We start from the raw sequence: 26,372 nt of genomic DNA on the forward strand, positions 1-26,372 counted from the left end.
ATCGCGACCGCCACCACCGCCGCACCACAGCAATAATTTCTTTCCCTCTCTGCCGCCTCTGCCCACCGGAAAACACCGCATTTTCCCTCCCCACTCCCGAAACCAGCACCTCCCCTTCGAAACCCCCCCCGAAATCACCACCATCCCCTTGAAACCACCCCCAAAACCACCAACATCCCCTTCGAAACCACCCCAAAATCGCCATTTCAACTTCAGCAACCACCACCACCACCATCGGATGCGAAAATCGCATCTGCAAAATTCGAATACTCCATAACAAGATGAGAAAAAGAAGAGAGAAGAAAGAAGAAGGAGAAAACTAGATTCGCGAAGTCAGATCTAAAAATTTCGAACACTGTTTTTGCAAGAAACTACTGTTCTTCGTGGTTTAGAGAAGAGAGAAGAAGAAGAAGTGTAGATTCGCGAGGTAAAAAAAAAGATCTCAAGAATCGAATGTAAATTTTTCTAGAAATTAGGGTTCTTCGTGGTTTAGGGTTTGAGATGCTATGTGTTGATGAATTAGGGTTCTTGTGGTTTGGGGAAAGTTTCAGATGAGATGAGATGGAGAGAGAGATATGATCAGATGAGGTGAGGAGATTAGAAAAAAAAAGGGAGGGAAGGATTTGGGTAATTAATGTGGTTTAGGTTGGTAGATGGGGAGTTAATTGAGTTGTTAAAGATATTAAGTAATGGCACTTTCGTAATTAAAATGAAAAAAAATTTCCAAAACAAGCTTGGTAGCACTTATTATGACATTTCCATTTTAGGGAAATGTTGCACTTATTTTGAAACGGAGGTAGTAAGATATTAGACAATTTAGAATAACAAACTGGCCGCATGACACATTGTGCTTAAGTTACTTGTTCTAGTATCAAGTTCATGATAGATAATAGTCGGTGAATACTTTTGGGGTCTTACTATCACCCTTTCCCCAGCTACATACTGCTCTTTAAGTAATCAGTGGGTGATCACGCAAAAGAACAGTAAACAATGCAAATTGTCAATAATTATTTCGAGTCAGCAACACAAAAATAGATATAATAAATGATTTTGTCTTGATAAATGATCAAGTCAAATTTAAGGTCACCATCACACTTCATATTAGAAATTACTAAAAATTTGGGGTCGGGTCATATTGTATGGAAAACCAGAGGTTTTTAAAGTTCGATCTAAATCATTTCATGCCATTTTTTTAGCAGTTTGATTTGATTTGTGGTTTTAGAATTGTGATCCTGTTTGAAATTTTAAGCAAACCGCAATACGTGAATTAATTAATTTGGTTTATATATGGTTGATCTTGTGACAATCAAATCAAAAGCACATAAATTATCTTAAGCTGAAAAGTTAAATCAAGCTTCAAAAGCCAAATAACATTTGTTTAAGCAGAATATTCAACCAGAAGTGTATCTTCTGATACTTTATATTCATTTTCAATAGTTTATAGGTTCTTTAATGAGGCCTTAGCTTTTAACAAAATTACATGGTTGATTAAATATTAAAACAAAAATTATCAAACTGCAAACCAAATACGTTTATGTGACGTGCTTTTTGATGCCGTATGTTTCATAATGTGCTTCGATTTATTCTTTTTGGTACGAAAGCATCATATTATAAATTAAATCTCCATTATAACCATATTACAAACCGAGTTCAAGTCACTCATAGAGTAACTAGGAGGAGGGGTGTTCCTAGTAACATTACACTAATGTGTTGCTGATTGGTTTAGCAAAATGTCAAACCGTTTCTTTGAAGTTTGATTTGTTTCAAACCACACGAAATCATATATCGAACACTTTTATGGCCCTATAGACATCAATTGCTACCTTATGCGTGAAATTAAAGATTTGATTTTTGTTTATTAATCTTAATCTAATATGATGATTTGTAATCACGAGATTACATAATAGTATAATACGGTCGGATATGAAAGTGGCAAAATTACCCCCTTAACTCTGCTTGATTGTGAAATTTACTACCTTAGGTTTTAAATGTAGTAATTAGACTATGTTGCTTTCCTCGATTGTGGAATCAAGCCCCAATTATGTTTTTCATGAAAGATTTTACCATGGATTGTATGTTCGTCACTAAGTTGGAAACCAATGAAATCCAAAAGTTTTTTCCGTTTTAGTAATTTGAAGCAAAATAATTTAGCGAAAATTTGAAATTAGTGATTAATGCGAATAGTTGTCTAAAGTAGTTAAATTTTTAGTGTATCAAATTCGTTCTAATGATCATCTCAATGATTGTAACTTGGGTCGTCATTATGTCACTACGTGTAATTTTTCTTGAATCAATTCTAATTTTAGAAGAGCTAATCATGTAAATTAAAACAGTTGAAAAAATTCTATAAGTTGAGAACATTTCAAAAGAGCATAAAAAAGACTTGGAATTTTATATCTATTTTTTGTCAACAGGCATTAACAAACGAAAAGACTTGGAATTGATAATAAAATATGTAAGCTTCTTAGGCAGTTTGCCTCTCTTTTTCGTATCAATTTTTTTATAAAACACACCGCCAATCCAATCCTATCTATCTATATATATATACGCACAGATATTCAACGAGATTAAGACTTCTCTTATTAAGATCACAGAGCTTATTGCAGAGTCAAAATGAAGAGGAAAAGAGAGTTGGAAACTAAAACAGAAGTAAAATCTATCATTGAAGAGCTTTCTTTACTCATCAAACTTATTCGTCGTACTAGAAGAAATAACGACGACAACAACCACGACAACAACAAGAAGGCTCAGCCTCCTGCAGCAGCAACTGTTGCTGCAGCTGCCGCGACGACTGCTGCTGCTGCTGCTGCTGCTGCTGCTGTTGGTGCAGAAATTAGTGATGATCAACAAAAATTGGTAGTTTCAAACATACCCACAAGGCCTTTTCTCTCAATATGCTCTTTCCTCATTCAAGTTCTTGGTAATTATTTTCTCTCAACCATCAAAATGAACTTTACTATTGAATTTGCTTTTGTTTGCAGTTGCTTTCAACTTTTAGCTAGTTACCTGCTCGTCAATATCAGACTTGTGGATACCTCATGTATGTTAATTGTCGTTTTGTATCTTTTACTCAACTAACCACAAATTTATCATGTCATCTTTTTTCTTTTAATTTCTACTATCTTTCTGTATAGCAGTATAGGTAGGATATATGTGGTCTATATAATTTCGAAAATTCTGCTTTGTATATACGAGTTAATCATGTTAAGATGCACTTGATATTTGATAGGGGCAACACAGCATGTGACTATATAATAGAATTCCATATATATAGGTTTTTTCTTTTGTGACGTTTCGAATGTATGTAGAGTATATACATAAAAAGACAAAGTTCTATCTTACTTACGTAGTTATGTCTAAATGTTTTCTTGGGTTAGTAGTTTTTCCTTAGTTGTAACTTAAAGTGGGAAGGAGCATGTTGTTTGGTTGTTGATTTGCTGAACTTTTCCTCGGGTATTATTACCCTAGATACGACTCACCCGTACATTATTCTCCAATTCCCTACCCTAGAAGTTAACAGAGGGAGAAAATGTACATGATTTATGTGTTGTGTGAAAGGTAATACCATTGAGTCTTTATAGTACTCCCTTCTATTTTTTTTTTTTTTTTTTTTTGTCTTTTTTACTTGTAATATTCTAGTTATAGTTAAAACTTTGACCATGTTTAGTGATTGTTATATATAAAAAAAAATATATTCATATAAGATCTTGTTAGTTTTATCTCGATGTGTAGTTTAAGAATATCAATTTTTTATAATTTTACTAATACCAATTTAGAGATATGAACTGTTGAAGATGTGCATTGGAGATTGTACAAAAGTAAGTTGGAATGATTAAAAAATACAGAAAAAGTATCTACTAAAATTGCTATTAGTTACACCTAGGGGGGGATAATGAGCTACACCTATTCGTGAATTGTTCCTACTAGGCTCGGTTAAAGCTCGATACATGGTAGCTCAAATTCAGGCTCGGCTCGAGAACTTAATGAGCTAGCCGAGCCGAACAAGATCAAATTCGGCTTGAAAATCTCGTGAAAAAACTCGCAATTATTATTTTATAATAAAGAGATTATTTGTATCCTTTTATACATGTTTTTGCATTGAACAATTAATGATTTTTCTTTTTGTATCCTTTTAGATCTAATTTGTCCATTTTTATTTATATTTGTGAGTAATTTGTTTGGTTAGTATGTAAAAATAAAGTAAAATTTATTTATTCATGTTACAATATTGAATTTAGTCTATAATTATACAAGAGCTATCAACATTTTTTTTAAATGTCGAATATGAATCTTTTATTTGGTTTAATGTTGCATTGATTTATTTTTAATTTGTCTCAAATCGAGCTCGAGCCTTGAGAGAAGCTCACGAGCTCGGGCCGGTCTTCACTTATTGAGCTCACGAGCCGAGCCGAGCCGAGTCGAACTAAACAATAAACGAGCAACGCTGAACTCAGCACAGTTCGGGAATGACTCGTGCTATAAGCACTCCTAGTTACACCTACATGCCTATACCTATATAACCCTTCGAGATGAGTAATTTATGTGCACAATTACTAAATTCAAATATTCCAACCCTATGTTTCCAGCTTTAACTGTAATTTCTTACAATATAATTACTAAACTTGTCTAGATGTGTAATTTTAAATATTCAACTTTGTGTAATTATTGTTAATACGTAATTAAATATACAAATGGTCTGTAGGTGTTTAAGAGACTATTAGTAACATGTAACATATAAAAGTAGAAGATTAGAGTGTAATAAAATAAAAGCACAAGAGAAGTAATAATAATAATGTCGAAATTGAAATCTTACAATTGAGTGTAAGTTCTATTGACTATCAATCTAAGAATAATAGCAAACAATAATAGAATATCAAATAATAAAACAGGAAAGAACACACCAGAAATTTTACGTGGAAACCCAAGAACTGGGAGAAAAACCACGAATCTGCACTAGGAATCGATGAATGTTTGATAGAGATTACAAAAGCACTCAAGAGCTCTCTCTAAAGCTTTCTCTCTCTCAAACTATGTGTTTAAAGATGATGAATTATGAATAAACATAATTAGGGTTTATATTTATACCCTCATTAATACCAAAAAACCGGAAAAACTAGGCTTTGCGGTTCGACACCCCGGCCGCGCTCGACAACCCGCGGGCGGACAGAACCCGTCAGTTTTGTCAGTTCTTCGTAAAACGTCATAACTTTCTCGTTTCTCACCGGAATTGGACGTATGACCTATCATTGGAAAGCTCTCGGAACAAGCTATCACCTCCACTTTGAATCACCTCAAAATCATTTATAGATTGAAAGATATGTCCATTCAAAGTTGGCCTTATGTCCCAAATGACGTTTTCTTCTACGCAACCTCATCTCCACACCCATACACCTCCATGAGCTTCATATACTACCATATACCCAACAATCTCCCACTTGGAGATAGGTGTAAGTGAAGAAAACTTCATACCTTCATCATCCTCTCATTCATCTTCCTACACACAACTCCCACTGCAAAAGCAATCTCAGTCGTGTCCAAACCATGACATACATCAAGCATCCCATGACAACATCTCCTCTACACCAAGGAAACTAACATTGAAGTTTGCACCAACTCCAATTCAAAAGATATCAAAGTCTACACCGATTTTGATTCTTAATCACTAAACTCCAAATCATTGCACCATCACTCCATGAACCTACACACCCTCCTACCCCGGAGGTCGGATCACCTTAGAGACAAGCACAACCAAATGAAGATCCCTTCCTCTACAACTAAAGAAGATAATCACTTCCTCTCCAACCAAAGAAGCACATTGAAGTCTCATCAAACTTCAATAAAACCAATACCACCTAAGCCAAAGAAGCTTCTCATTGTTCTATAAGCAAACTCACATTGCTCCCACTCGAACAATACACCCTTTGTTCCACTTAGGATTTCCGGCACTACATGCTTGTGTGCCGTCTTCACCTTGTTCGCTTACCGGTCAATTTGCCACCGGGATACCGCTTCACCACGGTTCTCATCCCTTGGCCCACTATCGATAGTTTTCCGACCAAACGACACCTTACATGAAGTTTCATCCCAATCCGGACCCTTCACTGTGCTCCCCATGGTGTAAAGTGTTCCAGTCCTTGTCCCACGAGCTATGATCATTGCTCCCTTGACAATCTTCCAAGAACCACCATCAAACACAACCTTGTAACCCGATGTAGCAAGTTGGGCTACCGATATCAAGTTTTTCTTCAACCTTGGGATGAAATTGACATTCTTCAACTCCAACGAGCCACCATGAGTGAGTTTCACACTCACATCACCTTTCCCATGACTTCCACTGCCTTGCCATCCGCAAGGTAGACCTTTTCAAGTTTTCCGGTGAAATTCCGAAACAACTCCTTGCATGGTGAGGAATGATGAGAAGAACCCGAATCCAAGACCCATGATCCCGAGCACCCAACCAACTCTTCCTGATCATCCATGCTTACCATCAAAGCATCGGAATCGTACTCAGAAACCAGTTAGTTGATGCTTCTTCTTCATCATCACTTTCTTGAACCTTCTTCTTCCCTTTCCCATTCACTTTCTTAGGACAATCTCTCTTTAAATGTCCTTCATTACCACACCCCAGCAAGTAACACTAGCCTGCCTTTTGACTTACTCCGGTCCCCCTTTGACTCCATTTTCCCTGAAAGTTCCTCCCTTTTCCCCTCCCTCTACCTTCTGCACTGTATGCTCCAGATGATTCTCCACTCTCCTTCCTTCGAATGCTCTCACTCAAAATCAGATCACGGACAACATCATAAACCAATTTCTCTTTACCAGAGGAATTACTAACAGCAGTTACAACAGTTTCCCAAGCAGTAGGTAAAGAGGACAACAAAATTAGGGCTTTCACTTCATCCTCAAAGGCAATATTAACCGAAGATAACTGACTTATTAATGAATTAAATTCATTAATATGTTCAGCAGCAGAACTACCATTATTCATCTCTAAACCAAACAAACGGCGCATCAGATATACCTTATTCATTGCAGAGGGCTTTTCATACATATCTGACAGTGCTTTGATCAATCCAGCCGTTGTTTTGATATCCTTGACATTGAACGCCACAGTCCGAGCCAATGTCAAACGCACCACCGCTAGTGCCTGTCTGTCCAGTACTTTCCACTTAGCCTCCTCCATCTCAGCAGGCTTTTCAGACAAAGGTTGATAAAGATTTTTCTGATATAAGATGTCCTCTATTTGCATCTTCCAATATCCAAAATCTGTCCCATCAAACTTTCAATTCTAATCTTTGAATCCTCCATTGTTAATTATTCTAGATCTAGACAATAATCAAACCTAGCTCTTGATACCACTTGTAAGTTCTATTGACTATCAATCTAAGAATAATAGCAAACAATAATAGAATATCAAATAATAAAACAGGAAAGAACACACCAGAAATTTTACGTGGAAACCCAAGAACTGGGAGAAAAACCACGAATCTGCACTAGGAATCGATGAAGTTTGATAGAGATTACAAAAGCACTCAAGAGCTTCTCTAAAGCTTTCTCTCTCTCAAACTATGTGTTTAAAGATGATGAATTATGAATAAACATAATTAGGGTTTATATTTATACCCTCATTAATACCAAAAAACCGGAAAAACTAGGCTTTGCGGTTCGACACCCCGCGGCCGCGCTCGACAACCCGCGGGCGGACAGAACCCGTCAGTTTTGTCAGTTCTTCGTAAAATCGTCATAACTTTCTCGTTTCTCACCGGAATTGGACGTATGACCTATCATTGGAAAGCTCTCGGAACAAGCTATCACCTCCACTTTGAATCACCTCAAAATCATTTATAGATTGAAAGATATGTCCATTCAAAGTTGGCCTTATGTCCCAAATGACGTTTTTCTTCTACGCAACCTCATCTCCACACCCATACACCTCCATGAGCTTCATATACTACCATATACCCAACATTGAGCATCATATTGTATTTCTATGTAACAGATATATTCCTTGTAATGTAGCTTGTCCGTGCATGATGCCATGATTAGATATTCAACTTCCTTGTTAAGTGTAAGCACGTATACAATTATCCATAGTAAGGAGGACGATATATGTTGAAATCATTATAATTCTATTATCAATAAAGTTTTGATGGTTTGCGTATTTCTGTCAAATTCTTGCAGATAAGATAGGTCCTACCATGGCTGTATTGAGACAAGACATTTACAAGAACATTCAGGTAAGCATATAGTACTCGCTGTTGCTTAAACAATAATTGAAAGCTGATTTCATTAGGCAAAAGTTACTAAAGTGCCTTAACGACGATTTGATTACATGATGTTATAATCATGAGAGATATAAACCTTCTCCCTATACCAAGTATAAGTGTATAACTATGTAGAAATATAACAAACTTGATTTTGTGATCTCTCATCTTATTACACGACTTTTATCCACTACTCCATATATGTTCGCAAGTGTATACTCATATTGTGCATATGTAGTATAGTTAAGCTTGATGTCCGTTCAGATCATTTGACCTTGCAATTTTGGTCAGACGAAGTAATTTCTTCTGTATATTGCTTGATTTTGAGTGCTTTTGTTTAACAATTTAACTTCATTAAATTTTTTATATAATAATTTATGGAGAAGTTACAAACAATTTAACTTCATGAAATTTTTTATAGAATAAGGGTAACTTTTCAATAAATGTTTGTAACTTTTTTGTTTGACAAAAAATTAATTTGACCATTAAATCATCGGATACAAATATTCCAATATAGTCAATAGCAATATGAAAAGATGGTGTAATTGTAGGGGGGAGGTGGGGTGTGGGGTGGGAGTTTGATGATAAAGTTGGATCTCTAAATAGTCAAAATAGATATTTTTTTTGGTTAAAAGTAATATTGCTTTCTTTTTGCTAATTAAGAAAGATATTTATAACAAACAATAAAAAAACAATACAACCAAACATCAAGACTTTGATGGGAAAAACCAACTTGGTTGGACCCTCCCCAACAAAGCTAGGAACAACTAATTACACCATTGTAGAGTGATTTGCCTCATCCATTTTCTATCACCTTTTAAAATTTTCTTTGGCATTATTAGTATATACCATCAACAATTTTATGCATAGATGCATCTTTCTGTTCCCAATACACTTCATTCCTAACCGTCCAAATATTATAAATGACAGCAGCAAGGGTAGTTGAGTACACACGCTTCTTGAATTTGCTTTTCCGGCATCTTTTAATCGAACGCACCATTTGAGCAATTGTGTTGACCATGATGCCATTCTGCAGCCACTGATTAATCTGCCTCTAGAGTGCCTGACTATAACTGCATTAGAACAACATATGGTCTTGGCATATACTACAAATGAGACATGTAGAGTAAATCACTTATACTAATCTTGAACAGCCTTGCTGTAGTCTGGAGTCTGTTATTCATTGCAAGCCAAGTGAAAAACCTGTGCTTTAGGAATTGTTATCATGTTCCAAACTTGTTTATCCCACTGAACTCTGTCAAGAACTCAAGATCCCCAATCAAACTAGAATAGATATTGCAACCTGAGTAAGGATTCACCTTAATCATAGTAGTCACTACAATCACCTCTTTTAGTATATCTTTAACCCCACAAACCTTCTTCCAGTACCAACTACTCCCCACTGGAGATTGGTAATCCCACCAATTATTGTTCTTCAATTCACATAGAGTTCACTTACTCACTTAATCCAGACAAATGTCTTTCTTTGACGCAATTGCCCATACATATGTCCCCATAGCAGCTGTATTCCAGTGGCAAATCTGCCTGCTACTTAGGCAAGCAAACCTTAACCCATGTAACATAACCTGATTTTCCACTATAAGACTCACCAGTCTACATGAAGGTTCTACAAATGCTCTCCACTTTATTAATCACTTTCCTAGGGATGATAAACACCTATAACCAGTATACTTTAATGCTTAACAACACAGAATTCACCATGACTAGTCTGCCCCGATAAGCCAACTTTCTACTACTCCAGCTCCTTATTCTAGTAGTAAGATTCATATAATCCTTCACTGATATTATTTTAAAACTGATTGGCACATCAAGATATTTAAAGGGGGAAAAGTAATGTTACTAATAACATACATTATCAAAAGAAAGTATGTTTAACAATTGCCAAGAGGAAAAATCTAACTATCTATTTGAAAGAACACTTTCAAGAAGCATGCATGAATAGTGCCAGATAAGCATGTAATATCATAACAAATTTTGTATTACATAACATCAGAGTTTCAAAAAGATCATTCAATTAGAAGTATATATAATATTTAATATAACGATATATAGAGTATGGTTCTAAAAAAACACAATTAAGTGTAACTTTCAAGATGAGATTATTGTCTATTCTCTTTTCTTTTTCTTTTATGTTGCTCCACTTTGATTCTTGAAGAGTTTTCAGATAGCTACTCCATTTATATTAAACATAATTTTTTTTCCCAAAATGACTATCCTATCTCCATTTAGTTTAATTATTGGGTAAGGAGGGGAGAATTATTACCCTCGTTTTGGGTTATAGTTTTCCAACATCGATCTTCAAGGTGATTTATTACGATAATACGATACTAGTGTATTACCCCATGCATGATGAGGGTAAGGGCACTTCCCTGTTCTCCCTCCCCTCCTTAACTAGATGATACTCCCTCTATTCCACAAAGTTCTTCTTACTTTCGATATTAAGAACTTTCCATTAAAAAAAAAATTCTACTTTTATCCGTATTTGGTATATTTATAATAATTTAATATTTATATATGGCTCACATGTAGTCCACAATATGGCACACTCTCTTTTAAGTTTATCATTTAATATTATTTGCGTGTGACACTGCCACTCAACCTGAAAAAATAATCATCCAACCACATTACCGATACTTAATATTTTCTCCATTCCACTTTAAATGAAATATAGAGGATTCGTATGGAGATTTTGGAGAGGAGAGAGAACCCATGTGATGAAAAGATAGAGAAAAATAAATATTAAATAAAATAAATTTTAAATTATAAAAAAACAAATAAATTTATATTTCGTTTATTTTTAAGCTAAGCGGGTTAAAACGACAACTATTTTCTTTATTTTATAACGAAAAAAGTATTATTCTTTGGTTTGTGTATTAGAAACAGCAAATCAGAACAACATTATGGAATGGCTACATCATTTACTGTTGGGTATACATCCCACGTCCCACATCAGAGAGATAAGAAGAAGTCACCTAGTTTATAAGAGTTCACCAACTACATTAGTATGAGGTCTTTTGGGAAGGAGCCTAAAAACAAATCTGTGCGGGCTAGGCCCAAAGCGGACAATATCATACTAATGGTGGAGTTGTTGGTGGACTCGTGGGCCTAACAAGTGGTATCAGAGCCGCGGTTCGGCTGGGAGAACACGCATATAATGGTACGGTCGGCTTGCTGGAGTACGCAAGGTGCAGAGCGAATGTAGCTCTAAGGCGTGAGTGCAAGTCTTTGGTGGAATTTTGTATCTAAGGAGATGTGGTTAGCTCTCAGTGTGACCTCGCGATGGGAAACCAGTGTTTGGTGCCTTGTGTCGAAAGTCCTCCTGATATTGTGGTGGTCAGGCGGCGTGTTCCGCAGGTAGGCGGCGGTACAAGATGATAGACGGATTATCACCGGAGGGGAGGCTTGTGGTCCTTGGTCTGAGGGGAGGATTGTTGGGTATACATCCCAAGTCCCACATCAGAGAGATAAGAAGAAGTCATCTAGTTTATAAGAGTTGACCAACTACATTAGTATGAGGCCTTTTGGGAAGGAGCCCAAAAACAAATCCGTGCGGGATAGGCCCAAAGCGGACAATATCATATTAATGGTGGAACTGTTGGTGGACTCGTGGGCCTAACATTTACTACTATTCTACAAGCAACTTCATTTTTTTATTCTATTTTGTCTGATCTATTACCTTCCTTAATGCATTGCCCCAATTCATGTTTTCAAAATCTAAACCGCCAAATATGTTCACTTGATATAATCATTTAAAAGTACAAAAACGTAAGTTTAACATGGAGCATAGTAAATTAAGTTGTGCTGTCATATGTTATCTGGCTATTGCCAAATGCAAGGAATTGTAGTCCATTTTTTGTCTTCTCTGAACATGGCTCCATGTATTTCTATAGTAGCATGTATATTGCTTACCATATCATATTTAATAACAAACTCATTGTTCATAATAGATATAGTTTTACCTAATTCATAAACAAAATCTAAATTAATTTGATTTGTTATTTATGATGTTTCGTGAACTCTGACCATAGAGATTGGAGATGCTTTGCGATTCTGATCCGACAAAGTATTCAAATTTGGTTGAGATATTAAAGAAAGAAGCAGTTGAACGAAATGCCAAAAAGGGTGAAAGCTGTAGCAAAGCATTGGTTTGGCTTACCAGGTATGATTTATGTGGATTACTTTATATGTCGTTTATAGTTTTTTTTTTTAAAAAAAAAAAAGATATGCCATTTATAGTTTTATACTGAAGTAAGTAGTTTATATGCACCAAAAAGAACATCGTTTGACGTAGTTATATTATGACTGACAAGTGATAAATAGTACGTAGCATTATGAGTACATGACCATATAATTAATTGCTTGGATAACATCAAACTTTGGGTGAACTATTAGTGGCACTGGCAACTTATTCTAGCAGCCGTAGGGCCAAACAACGACTGTTATGCCTTTTTCACTCCTTATATTCGGGATACTCTCGAAATTTTATTTTATCATGCTCACTTGAAATATTTTTGTCAAAGTTACAAGTTTTGTACAAAAGAAAATTATTATTATATATATAGAAAATATATATAGTCATCATGTGAGATCAACTTGTTAAATTCATCTCAACAAGCGATGTACAGTATAAAGATATCAACTTTACATAATAATTCTAATATTGATATAAAGATATCTAAATATTTGTCTAAAAACTGGGAAAAAATAGGTAGGTAAGATAAAAAAAAAAAAAAAGAGCCTGTAAAGTAAAATTTCATACAACTGAAGAAGATGGTAATGATGTTATAATCTTGAATGATGTATGGCATCATGAGGATAAATATCATCCATTAGGATTTAAGAAATAAGGGGATCCGACTTGACACTGACATCATTTTAAATTGTCTATTAAGAGCGGATAACCTCATTAATGGATAGATGTAATTACTTTGCATTAGATAGTACTATCCATTTTACTCTTTTACATCTGATAAAAAGTAATAATTCCATTAATTTGGAAAAAAAATATAAGTACTTGTCTTTATCCTAATTCCTAAAAAATTGTATAGTCCGCAATAGATTAAATGGGATATAATACTTAGCATGCATACTAAACTTGCAATTAGTACGGAAATAAGTCTTTGTGCGTGTAGATTCCAATAGTTTTGGCAACTTGCATGAATACATGGATGCATTGCATGAAGCCGAAAGACAAGCTCTCCACTTGATAAATTTACTCCTTGGCCCTTGCACTAACACTCAGTTGCTATACACTTGAGAGTTGAGACTACTATTATTATAAAGTTATTCATGAAATAGAGGAATTATTTTCGAGTTCTCTTTTGTTTTTTTTTTAGGGAAATCTCCTATTGTCTTAATTATTCACACTTTCGCAGGAATCAAATACATGACTTAGTAATTAAGAAACTTTAATTTATTGTTTTTTATGATAATATAAACCACCATATTCATGGGACATATATCGTTTTCCTCATGTGGATAATAAAGGTCCTTGGACTTCACAGCAGCCTTGCTTCAAAAATTAGCCGATGAACCAAAGGAAAGCATGGAGTTGATTGTGGGCAACTCTTACGAGACTACTTTGAAACCTTGGCATGGATGGATCTCAGCAACTGCTTACAAAGTAAATTCCTAATCCTCCACCCCTCTCCCCTCTTAAAATAAAGTTATACACCCAAGTAATTAACTACCGATCTTCAAATTAGTCAATCTTAATTTACTTATATCAAGTTTTAAGGACCTTGATTTTCACAAATATAGAAGGGGACTCCCAATTATGCATCTAAATAAACAACGTGAAAATATTCACTTAGGAATCACCTATAGTATAATAAGGACGTGTTTGGAATATGTCAATAAAAATTTGGGGGTTAGAGATTAGGTATTGGTGAATGAAATTTCATACTTTTCCCGTAACAAAATAGATTTTACAATTTTTAAATATGGTTGTAATAAATAGATGTTACACTTTCTTTTTGGGCAACAATCTCTCTCTATCTCTCTCCTATCACATGTGTCTCCTTTTTTCTTTCTCTCTATCTCTCTCCTATTCAAAAAATTACCTAAAAAAGTGTGTTTTGAAAAGTGTAACATCGATTTCGTTACGTAGGAAGTATAAACATTGTAAACCACTACACTGCGGAGGATATGTTCACTTGTTATAGCTTTTGCCAAACAAATCTTTTAAATTATTCAAAGAATTTAAAAATATACGTTTTCGCAGTTAAAATTACTTTTATGATAATTAGTGTTTTGTGAAAGTAATTCTTAGTTTAGAAAAATCACAGAAATAAACTAAACTATATATATTTGACAATCCTTGCTTCACCTGATATTACTTTTCACAATTCTTCACCTAATACTACTTTTCATCATTATTAGAGTTTTGACTTAATTCAAACATAAAAAATATTTTAAAAACTATTATCGAACACACCCTGAAACTAATACTTAAAAAAAAAACAAGCAAAGGCTAACACTCCAAAACCAAATAAGGCTAACACTTCAAAACCAAACAATTATAGCTACTACGCCTACTAGGCCCACATGATGAGCTCGACCTCACCTACGTTTCTTTTTATGTGAAAATGAACCAAATAAGCCCATGTCTTAAGTTAATTAAGACCCATGATTTATGCCATCTTGAGGTAAAACTTCTTTACATGGCAACAATTATCACATTCAGCAAAGTAATTGATAAATTATGGATAACATAGTTATCGAAATTTTTACTATAGCGCATTGTAACTGTGCATGCACATGAATCTCATGCACATGAGGCGAGGCAAGGCGAGGCGATTTTATCAAAAAAAATTTAAAAAAATTAACATTAATTTATTGATTCAAAGTCATACGACACCTACAATAATAGTCAAAACTAAACAAATACATATCAAAATGAAATAAACACTTTTGTAATATGACAAAACCACGATCGTTGAGTAGATCTAACTCTTCTGAAAACCCTCGTCTTTCACATCGTTGTTTGATGCAGCCTTCTGTAAGGGGGTCTATCGATCTTTAGTAGTTTTGAAGTAGAACTGGATTCAATTCAAGTGGTTGTAAACGAAGTCATGACATCTGTTACAACTCCGCACAAATTTCGATCAACAAATCAACCTCTTGAATTACACAAAAACCCAAAAATAAAGTCTTCAAACTCTCAGATGGAGAGAGATAAAACCCAATATATGGATAGATATAACCAATATATGGGTAGAAACAGTTTTCATTAGAGAGAGATTGAAGTTTATTAAAAACATAAACATAAAAAACTAGTAACAAAGGTGAAAAGGGACTTATCACCGTCATAAAGAGTGGCGATAGCCCCTAGATTGAAAATTAGGATTTTGTAGAGTGAAGAGAGAAAAAGAGGGAAAAAAAAGAAGGAGAGAGGAGGCGTAGGTTTTAGTGATTTTATCCTATAATTAGGTTGATAAGAGTAATTAGTTTTATAGTGTTCGATGTTGAAATAAAAACTAGATAGAAATGTAGAACAACATAAAATAAAAAAAATGCAATATCTTGAATTACTCCATGTCAACCGAAGTTCATAGGAATTTGTTAAATAGGCTAACACCAAAACAAAATAAGCATGAACATCTTTAACTAACCCCTAACTTCAAGGCTATCTAAATCGACTATTCCACTAACAACTTGACTTGCTAATATATTTTGACTGGATAAACAACAAACCCACTAAGTTGATGTAGTAAACTATTGCAACTGAACTAGATAATATAGGAATCCACGATCCCACTAGTTTGAATTACTATATCCGACACTTCTTTTAATTAACCACGCACAATCCTTTAGAAGAGCATGTTCTTTTCTTATTCAACCTTTTGAGCAAAATTTTGTTTGTTGACCTTACTCGTCTTTTTGCTTATCCCAAGATCGGTCTTATTAATGACCTTTAATGTCGCAATAGATTGATGTTGTCCGTCAAATTAACCGCGTCCTCCACTTTCTTTACGGTCGCGACGACAACTACTTATATCACGATCCTAGCCACCTCCATCACTAAGACCTTCCTCATAATGCCGTTCATTCAACATTTGCCCCTTAATTTCTTCTACGTCTTCATCCGTAGATTTCTTAATTCTTACTTCATGGGACAACACGTAACACATTAATTCATCAAAGCTATATGTCAACAAGTTCTTTGCCTCTTCAATTGTAGCTACCACATGATTATAATACTTATTTCGATCTTCTCACCATATACCCCCGACAAATTAAAAAATTCACCATATACCCTCAATGTTTCAAAAATTCACCATATATATAACCTTGAGTTTTCGAAAACGTGCACCAAATGCCCTTTTTTTAACTTTCGTTAACTCACTATTAGATTTATTTACCATGTTGCCATTATTAACCCTAAATCCTAATTCGAAACTAACCCTAACTCTAATCTAACTCTAATTTTAACCCTAATCCTAAACATAAACCTGTACCCTAACCTTAATCATAAACCCTTACCCTGAACCTAAATCTAACACCACCCCTAACCCTAACCCTAACCCTAACCCCCTACCCGCCCCTACCTCTTCCCTCTCCACCACATCCCACCCCGACCCCCTCCCCCTCCTCTCCACTCCACAGTCGCAACCCCTCTCCTACCCCCTCCCGTCCACCGCCGCTGCCCGTCCCCCACTCCCTCCCCATCGATTACACCTGCCCTACCCCATCGAATTCCCTTGCCAACAACAACGATAATGAAACAGGATACAGAAGAAGAGCGTAAAAGAACCACTAGCAGCTGCGTCCCAACAGCACCCTCGAAAAGCAGAGGAGAAAGAGAGCGTGAAAATGGAACCCTCCCCCTCGGCATCAAAATCGAATATTCAAACTGAAGAAGATCGAAAAATAAAGAATGGAGGAGAGAGAAAAATCGACTGGGATTCGTGGCTGGGTTAAGGTGGTCGTGGGTTTAGGAGATTTGTGGCTGGGTTAAGGTGGTTGTGGGTTTAGGGGATTTGTGGCTGGGTTTTTTTGGTTTTAGGGGTTTCGTGGCTGCGGGGTTGGCCGGTGGTGGCGACGCTAACTCGAATTCGGCCGCGACGACAACTGGCAGGGGGAGGGGGGCTGGATTGGCAGGGGGTGGGGGTGGGGGGCTGCGGTGGTGGAGTGAAAGGGGTGGGGGGCTGGTGGAGGGGATGGGGTGGGTTAGTGTTAGGGTTTTGATTTTAGGGTTAGGAATTAGGGTTTAGATTACGTTTAGGGATTAGGGTTTAGATTTTTGGGTTTAGGGTTGATAATGGCAAAATGGTAAATAAAACAGTGAGTTAACGGAAGTTAGAGAAAGTGCATCTGGTGCACGTTTTCGAAAGCTCAAGGGTATTTTTGATTTGTCGGGGGTATTTGGTAAAAAAACGTACTATTTAGACTCCTCAACACCCTACGAATAATTGTTTTACTATTAATCACTTTACCATAGGATTTCATTTGATTCACAAGACCAGCAACCTTAAACAAATAACCTTGCATTGGTTTTATATCCTTCATGTGAAGAGTTTCAAATTCGAAACGTAAGGATTGTAGTTTCACAACAATTACTTTTTATCACCGAAATACTCATGCTTGATAATCTCCCATGCCACATTTGATGTCTTGGCTGATAAAATCCGATGCAAAATGTCATCATTTACTGTTGTTTGGATGAAAAACAATGCTTTTAATTTTCACGCAACTTTTGATCTAGGACCACCGGTGGTTCTGTTGGTTCTTCATATCCATTCTCGATAATATCCCACCACTCTAAGGATTTGAACATCGTTTGCATTTTGATGCTCCAAAGGTAAAATTTTTCATCCTTGAAAATTGGAAGTAATGGCTGCAAATTCAGATTAGCACCATTGACTACCACTCTTACGCACTAATATTGGTACTGTTAATGCTCATTGCATTTTCACACTCAAGTCTCACGACTGATTTTTTTTGTGTGTAAATGTATGTTTGGCTAAGGATCGTACCTGGATTATCTCGGATACCATGTTGAAATAAAAAATAGACAGAAATATAAAACAACATAAGATAGAAAAATGCAATATCTTGAATTAGTCAATGTCACCTGTAGTACATAGGACTCTTTAAATAGGCTTACAGCAAAACAAACTAAGCATGCATATAAAAAAACTAACTCCTAACTTCAAGGCTATCTAAACCCACTATTCCACTAACAACATGACTGGCTAATATCGTTTGATTGGAAAAATAACGACCCACTAAGTTGATAAAACTAAATTGTTGCAAGTGAACTAGATAATTTAGGAATCCACGATCCCACTACTTTGAAGCATTATATTCAACATTCGAGTCATTCGTTAGGTTGGGACTTTGGATTTGACATGGCCTGCTTTTTCTTGATGGTTAATAGTTCAAGTACTTCAAGTTATGCCAATGTATTACATGTTTTGGCCCTAGATATCTCATTGAACAAAATACTATTGCATTCATGTTCAAGTTGGGTAAAATTTTGGGCGTGTGTGGTTATTTAGCACCCTCTTTTTCTAGCATATTAGCGCATTTGCATCCCTCGATGGGTTCCATAAGGTCACATTTCAAAAGATATCCTAATATTTGACATAAACTTAATGCCTTTATTTTATAAAATTACAAATATTATATCAAACTAGTTCATTGCCGAACACGGAGAGGAACAAGGTGGGACCAACAACAATTGAAATTATCAAAATAGTTCTTGAAGAAACCAAAGGCTAAAACTATGTGTGTTTGTTTATCGTTGCTAAATGCCATTAATGTCGTTCTATATTTCAATCTTGTGTTCTAATTGTTAAAAAGATGGTTATGAGCTATATATTACAGTATAATAAACCTAAGAACTAAAACCTTGAATAAAATAGTCCAAAAGAAGGACAATTGTACAAAGTAACAAGAGAATCCTTTGAGTATCCTACACTTAATCTGGTGAATGCAACACAACATAAAAACCTAAAAAGGAACCCATCTATGTTATGAACAGCTAAATTACGCACAAAAATATGTATAAAGCAAGATAACTGCACAACTTTAAACACCCCTCAAGGTGAAGCTGCTAAGAGTAGGCCCAGATTGGATGAAAGGTGGTTATGATGATATTTAATGAGAGATTTAGCCATCAACTACAAGAAGGATGCTATATGAATATTGTGGATGAAACTTGCCTACACATTGTCTCTAACATAATGAAAATCAAAACCTACATCTTTTGTTTTCTCATGGAACACTGGGTTTTGTGCCAAGTGATATGATGTCTTGTTATCACAAAATAAGTCTATGGAAGTAGGTATATGAATATAAAATTCTTCAACTATTCCATTAATGCAAATAATCTAACTTGTGGTGTATGACATACACCTATGTTCGGCTTCACATGGAGACATGGAAACAGTGTTTTGTTTGTTTGTCTTCTAATAACTCAAAGATTGTCCTAGAAAGACACAATATCTAGTGAGAGATTTTCCTATCAATGTACAGCTACCCCGATGTGAGCTACAATAAGCAGAATTAGTAAGCTCAAAGTTACTGGGATAGAAAAGGCATGTTCCATTGTACCTGCCAAATATCTCACTACATGTAAACCTGCTTACATATGCCGCTTTTTAGGACAACTCATGTATTGACTGAGTTATTACACAGAATAAGAGATATCTGATTGTAAGGTTCGGATATAGTAGCCTATCAATGAGTCTTATGTAAACTTTAGGATCTTCCATGATTTGACCATGATTAATGGATAATTTCACTCCCTTATGGAAGGGGAATTTAGCTGCTATACACCCGAATATTCTAGTGTCTTGAATGATATCAAGCACAAACTTGCTTTTATATGGTCTCGTCTGCATTCCTACAGACTTCTATCCCAAGGAAGTATTTCATTTCTTCAAAGTCTTTGATTGTGAACTATTTATCTAAAGTACCAATTACATTGGTAATTCCAACTTCATCATTCCTTGTACTCAGTAAATCATCTACATACATAAGTACTTTAATCTCCTTTCCACTTTTAATTTTAGGGAAAAGAGAATAGTCCATCTTGCATCGATGGATCCAAATTGGATCAAAGCTTTTGTGAGCTCAACATTCCACTTATTTTAAGCCATTCATAATCTTCTTGAGCTTACAAACCCTTCCTTGATTCTCATAGTATTCTTGTGGAGGCTTCTTCTACACCTCCTCATCTAGAAAACCATGAAAATGGCATTGTTCATGTCCAAATGATGGAGTGTCGAACCTTTAATTGTAGCCAAGGCAATCAAGCTCCTAATAGTTATAAACTTTGCTACAGGTGATAAAGTATGCTTGTAATCTCTATCTTGTACTAGTCTATATTTCCTTGCTATAAGCCTGGATATAAGCCTTTCAACACTCCCTAGTCTGAATAGTCCTATACACCCAAATCTAGTCAATGGCCTTGTGTCCTTCAGGTAAAACAATCATCTCCAACGTTTGGTTTGCTTCCAAGGCCTTCAATTTTGTATTCATTGCCTCCCTCCATCTAGGGTCTTGTGAAGCTTGCTTGCAACTATTTGGCTCTTTAACTTGTAAACATTGTTCAAAGAAGCCACATAAACTTTTGAATACATAATTCTGCACTCAATGTTTGTCTTCATGAAAGAAGTAAAAGAATCATTGTCCTTCTTGCTTCCTTTGATAGGAATATTAAGCACAAAATCATTGTATATTTGTGGTTGTACCCTAGTTCTTGTTGACCTCCTTTGAGCCTCAACTGCTTTTCCATTTACTTTTTGCCTATTTGTATCTTGATGCACCATATAACTTCTTCACTTTCTATCACTTGTTATGGTTCTTTCTCTACAATTTATTCATTCTCGTGATCGCTTCCTTCATTACTAGCCAACATAACATCTTGTTCCAAATTAGGAATCATATTGTCATCAGGATCTCTCAACACCTTATCAATCATATTATCCTCACCATTTAGGATAAAAGGAAGAACTCCCTCATGGAAAACTACATCTATGTTCACAAAGATCTTGTAAGTCTTCAAATCCATCAACTTGTATATTTTTTGGCAGTATGGATACTCAATAACAATGCACCTAATTCCTTTTGATTTAAGTTTGTGTTTAGGTATTCTACTTCCACTTACATAACACAAGCTTCGTATCACTCTTTCGTGATCATATCTTGGATTTTTCTTCAGTAACTACTCATCTCAAAACAACAATGAGAAGCAAATTATTAAGATGAGTTGTAGAGAGAATGCACTTATCCCTCAAATAACTTGGCAAACTTGCATGGATTTCTAAAGATTTTGTAGTCTCCAATAAGAACATGTACTTCCTTTCCACCTTGCTATTGTGTTTTACCTCTCCACCCACACCTCTTTGGTGAAAGAATTTCCCTTTTTCAAAGAGAATCTTTGTACAGTTAATTTGCTCAATTTCAGTTTCATTGTCTAACAGTTTTCACTGTATGGTGAAAATGATTTTCAACACGAGCAAGGAAATTGCTCATAATTTCCTTCACGTGCTCTTCTTTTTTACAGCAATATGTCCATGTAACTTTAATTTTATCATCAACAATAATTAGGAAATAACTAGCTCCCTTTATTACCTTGACCATGTAAGGCCCTCATAGATCAATATTAATTAAATTAAATACGTTTTAGCAATACTTTTACTTGGTATAAAAGGCAATCACTAATCTTTGGCAAAAGAAAAAGTATAATAAAAATAGTATTCCAAGTGTTTATAGTTGCAAATACCAACAATTCAACATGTTGCATTTTGGACAAAGATATGCGACCTAGTCTAGCATGAACTATTTCTAGATTCACATTATTCTTAGTCTTCTTCTCTTCTCCTACTCCATTTTCTATAATATAGATTTTCTTCTCAATCGTCACTTTCCTCTCCATCATCACTTTATTCCTCTCCATCATCACTTCATTCTTCTCTCCTTGATTCAGTTTATGCAGGTCATCCTCATTCTTCCCATGTATCAAGTTCTCTTTATTGATATGGTCTTGTAATAAACATACCCATGTTCATAACAATAAATTTTATCATGCTTCTTTGCATGATCAATTTACTTACAGACAAAATATTATTCCTGAAATCAAATAACACATTTCAAAAAGTGAGCGTGTCTATCAGTTCGCATACCTACTTCCACCATTTTCAAATCGCAATCCCAATCGAATATATTTTCTAAGTAATCTTATGTTTGCATGCAAATTTTTGTTGCCAGTCATGTGATTACTAGCCCTAGAGTCAACTATACAAGCATTTACATCATTCTGAAGACAAATTATAGCATTTGAGGATAATATTGTACGTGCAAAGTTGTTGTAACTCTACTTCTCTCCCATTGAATTCATTACTTCTTGCATTATAACAAATATCAAGGCACTGTCTGGTTTTCCTCTACTTGTTTCTCCTCTTTCCATACCCATATCCAGAGTTGTATCCTCTTCTTGAATGTTGTGATTTTTCCAACATTAGCTGCTTGCTTCATATTGCTTGTCCTTTTATTTCTGTAAGTTTTTGAACCATAGAGGTGCACCAACACAAGCTTGAAACATTCCTTTTTATATGACCTTACACACCATAGTGTCCACATCGCTTAGTTGCCTTCTTCATCTTTCTCCTTTTATAATCATTCTTGTTAAAGTTTTGCAAAGCTCCAACGTTTCTTTCCTTCCCAACAACGAGTTGTACTTCTGACTTTAAGCCTTGTTCACTGGTACCAAAAGCTTCATAGACAAGAAATTTATCTTCATCTAGTTATATACAATTTAAACCCATGTGAAACTTCATCAACTTGTTTGATGCCTTCATTTTCATCACTTTCTTTAGAATATTGTAGCTGCATTATTCATGGATGCCTTTAGGACGTGTGATCTCGTCCGTGAAAGTCTTTAACTTACAATTGTATTCCCTAGCAATTTTATAACATTGCACCTCATTCAATAAACTATTGAGTTGGTAGAGTTGTGGTGCATTGGTTTGTACATATCTTTCAACAATATTTTTCTGAATATGCTTAGAAGATTCAACAAGCACCAAACTCCCAAGAATATCTTGTGTCATTGTTGCCAAAATCGAAATTTTGACCATATAATCTGCTCTCACCCATATGTAGAGATCTTCTGACTTCTCACTTGGCTTCTTGCAGTTCTCATATAAAAACCAATCTTGTTCTTTACTCCCAATGGAGGCTTCACATTCCTACTCCAATTAGCAAAGTTTTCGGAATATGAAAAGTCCAGAGTCCAATCCAGTCGAAATTTGTCGGACTGGACTAGAATTTAAAATGTTTGGACTAGAATTACACTCAAATTTTGAATCAAAATATTTTTGAACTAAATTTAGCATCACTACTTTAGTGTCCAATAAGTCCATTCCAATCCAAAAAACTATTAGCATATAATGTATATTCAAAAAAATTCTTAATTTTAGTTGAAATTTTGGACTTGTTAACATACTCTCTCTAAACTCTTTTACCTGGCGCCACAGTATTAACTTCCCTTCCAAAAGTCAAAGTGATAACTGAAAAGTGAAGAGGCAAAAGTTACTTTAGCATTTTTGGTACCTTTTTTAGTTTGCAATTTGCGTTTTATAAGACTTTAAATATGTATGTAGCTTACGTTCTGGAATAGATGTAATGTGCCTAATATTTCAAATTTCAATGATCAATCATGAGAAAATATTGTGAGCATAAATAAGAAAAAAAATATTATGTAATAATCAAACTGGACTAAACTAGATTCGGATTCAAGAAAAAAGTTTTAGATTGGAATGGACTAGACTCAATTTCTCAAGTCCAAAAAACTTTGGACTGGATTTAGATTTGGCAAAGTCCAATCCACTTACACCCCTACACAGAACACAATGGTTTCCAAGGATGATGTTGGGTTCTCACTAACAACCACAAACAGTAGATCCTAATAAGGATTCAACATATTTACCTGCCATCTAAAATAACAAAGGTTTCTTTTTTTCTCAACCTTAAAGTTTGTCAGTTTAGTTCAGAATAAATTGTGTTATGATACCATAAAGAAAACAAAGGCTAAAACTTTGTGTTTTGGTCTACATGTTTTGAAATGCCACTATAGTTTTCTATATTTCAAACATGTGTTTATTACAAAAACGACTGTGAGCTATATATTACAGTATATATAAACCTAGGAAATAAAATCCAGAACCAAACAGTCGAAAAGAAGAAGGAAAATTCTACAAATAAGCAAGAAAATTTTCCTAGGATCCCACATTTAATCTGCACAACATAAGAAAACCTAAAAAACCACCCATTTATGTCATGCACATCTATATTATACACAAGCATATGTACAAAGTAAGATAAATCACACAACTTCAGAGTTCCACTATAATCTAGTCCATTGGGTTTCATTTTAGGTTACCCTTTTGCTTTTTCAATGTCAAAGTTCATTAGCTTTGATTTTATTGTATTTAAATGCTAATATTTAACTGTAGACATTATTATGTGGGATCTTGTTAGATTTATTCCAATACTTAGATCTAAATAATCAAATTTTATAAATTTATGCATAATTGGAGATATATTAAAGGTTAAATAGACGTCTTGGAAACCATGAAAAAGTAAATGAGTAAATTAAGAAGAATGCAAGGAGTATTTGATTAGTCACTATCAAATGATCAGCCTTTTTCATGCAAGAAAGCTTATTAATCTAGAATGACGTATGAATATGATTTGTGATGTAGGTAGCTTTGAAACTAGTACCTGAAACTGGTACATTTATCAGTTTACTCATGGACAAAGGTGAAAATATCGACACATTTAAAGAAGAAATTCAAACTTTAAACTCCTTACTCGAGCCTTTACTTGAAGATCTACACTCCATTCTGGTAAGTACCAATTATTATATTGAGAATCAATACTTATTAACGATAAGTAAAGGCTTATGGCAATTCTTTCTAGTATTAAAGTTTATGAATTTTGATTATTAATAATATTTTACAATATTCATTGAAATTGATGTAAATATATTCCTAGTCGCTTATTTTTTAAAAATAAAAAAATTACGAAGTAGCTTTCATGATGACATAATTGTAAAAGAAATTAACCAAAAACAATTTAGAAAGATAGGGTGAAAATTTTTCATCAAAAAAAATTGATAATGACTCAACTTTTCTTTTCATGTCTATGCTTACAGAGTTCATATGGATTGGAGAAACTCAAGTCAACCTAAGGACATTGATCAATTTGCAAATATTAAAACCGTACTCTTGTACATACTAAAATATAGGGATTGATTATCTAGGCTATGCCTTTTCTTCTTTTGATGGCAAAATGTATGTCATTTTCATGTGAATATTCATTCTATTGAAGGATATAAATCTATCAATAATTCATTACTTAATTAGTTGTTTTATCTTTCCTTTCATATTTGATTACTTAACCTATTTTTGGCTAAGAAATTAAGGGGGAAAACATACTACGTACATCATACATATTTTAAAGATCTTTCTGTTTAATGTAACAATGGAAATCAATGCAAAGAGGAGACAGAGTGTGAAAAATCTATCTTTTGAAGGAGAAAGAAAGAAGAAAAAACCCTATTTTTCATAGGAGAAAAGTCACTCACAAATGACTAAACATTATCATTAACCTTAAAAGCAAACAAAACTAAAGAATAGAGTAAGAAAACAATGGTTGGGTCTTTCCACCGATATGAACCGGTGGAAACCGTCTAGAAATCACTGATAAAGGTTAGGGTTTGAAAGAGAAGAGAAACAGAGATGATAAAAGAAAATACATCTTATGAAACTAAGTATTTGGGTAAAAAGGACCTATTATAAAACCTAATAATTTTATGTCCAATCTATCAATATCTTTGTGACAAAGGGTAAATTAGGTTGTTACTAAGCACTCATCAAATTCCCCAAATCTTAACCTTTGCTTTTTCTCGAGCAAAAAACCAAATTGAAACACAAAGGAAGCTAGAGAATGAGTATTCAAGTAAAGTAATAAGAAAAGAGATGAGAATATAAACTAAGTCACTTTTGTAGGAATGACAATTGCATTTAGCGTATGCAAGCTCTTTAAACCCCTAAATCGCTTTAGAGGGCGAGT

The 26,372-nt window shown here is 34.7% G+C and overlaps 1 protein-coding gene across 7 annotated transcripts; it reads left to right on the forward strand.

Annotated features, from left to right (window-relative positions):
- The first annotated feature begins 2,333 nt into the window (after positions 1-2,333).
- LOC104895288 (glycolipid transfer protein 3) lies at positions 2,334-25,659 on the forward strand. Of its 7 annotated transcripts, XM_048643745.2 has the most exons (7): positions 2,349-2,455; positions 2,607-3,040; positions 8,182-8,237; positions 12,314-12,444; positions 13,773-13,908; positions 25,001-25,144; positions 25,453-25,659. In XM_048643745.2, exons 2-7 carry the CDS (start codon positions 2,614-2,616, stop codon positions 25,486-25,488), a joined length of 930 nt encoding a protein of 309 aa, XP_048499702.1. In that variant the 5' UTR covers positions 2,349-2,455; positions 2,607-2,613; the 3' UTR covers positions 25,489-25,659. The 7 variants fall into 7 exon arrangements, with proteins under 7 accessions (XP_048499719.1, XP_048499728.1, XP_048499715.1 ...); XM_048643762.2 differs by lacking the exon at positions 25,453-25,659 and adding an exon at positions 21,174-21,288 and having other exon boundaries at positions 2,334-3,040; positions 25,001-25,138; XM_048643771.2 differs by lacking the exon at positions 25,453-25,659 and adding an exon at positions 17,992-18,087 and having other exon boundaries at positions 2,334-3,040; positions 25,001-25,135.
- The last annotated feature ends 713 nt before the right edge of the window (positions 25,660-26,372 follow it).

The sequence above is a fragment of the Beta vulgaris genome, chromosome 1 (assembly GCF_026745355.1).
Source record: "Beta vulgaris subsp. vulgaris cultivar EL10 chromosome 1, EL10.2, whole genome shotgun sequence".
In the NCBI taxonomy this organism is placed as follows: domain Eukaryota; kingdom Viridiplantae; phylum Streptophyta; class Magnoliopsida; order Caryophyllales; family Amaranthaceae; genus Beta; species Beta vulgaris.

What these genes read in the sequence shown, in the direction of transcription:
- LOC104895288 (XM_048643740.2), top strand. Translation starts at nt 2,614, where the DNA reads ATGAAGAGGAAAAGAGAGTTGGAAACTAAAACAGAAGTAAAATCTATC. An exon ending in ACATTTACAAGAACATTCAG is followed by an intron (nt 8,238 to 12,313) that starts GTAAGCATATAG and finishes CTCTGACCATAG; the next exon opens with AGATTGGAGATGCTTTGCGA. An exon ending in GCATTGGTTTGGCTTACCAG is followed by an intron (nt 12,445 to 13,772) that starts GTATGATTTATG and finishes TGGATAATAAAG; the next exon opens with GTCCTTGGACTTCACAGCAG.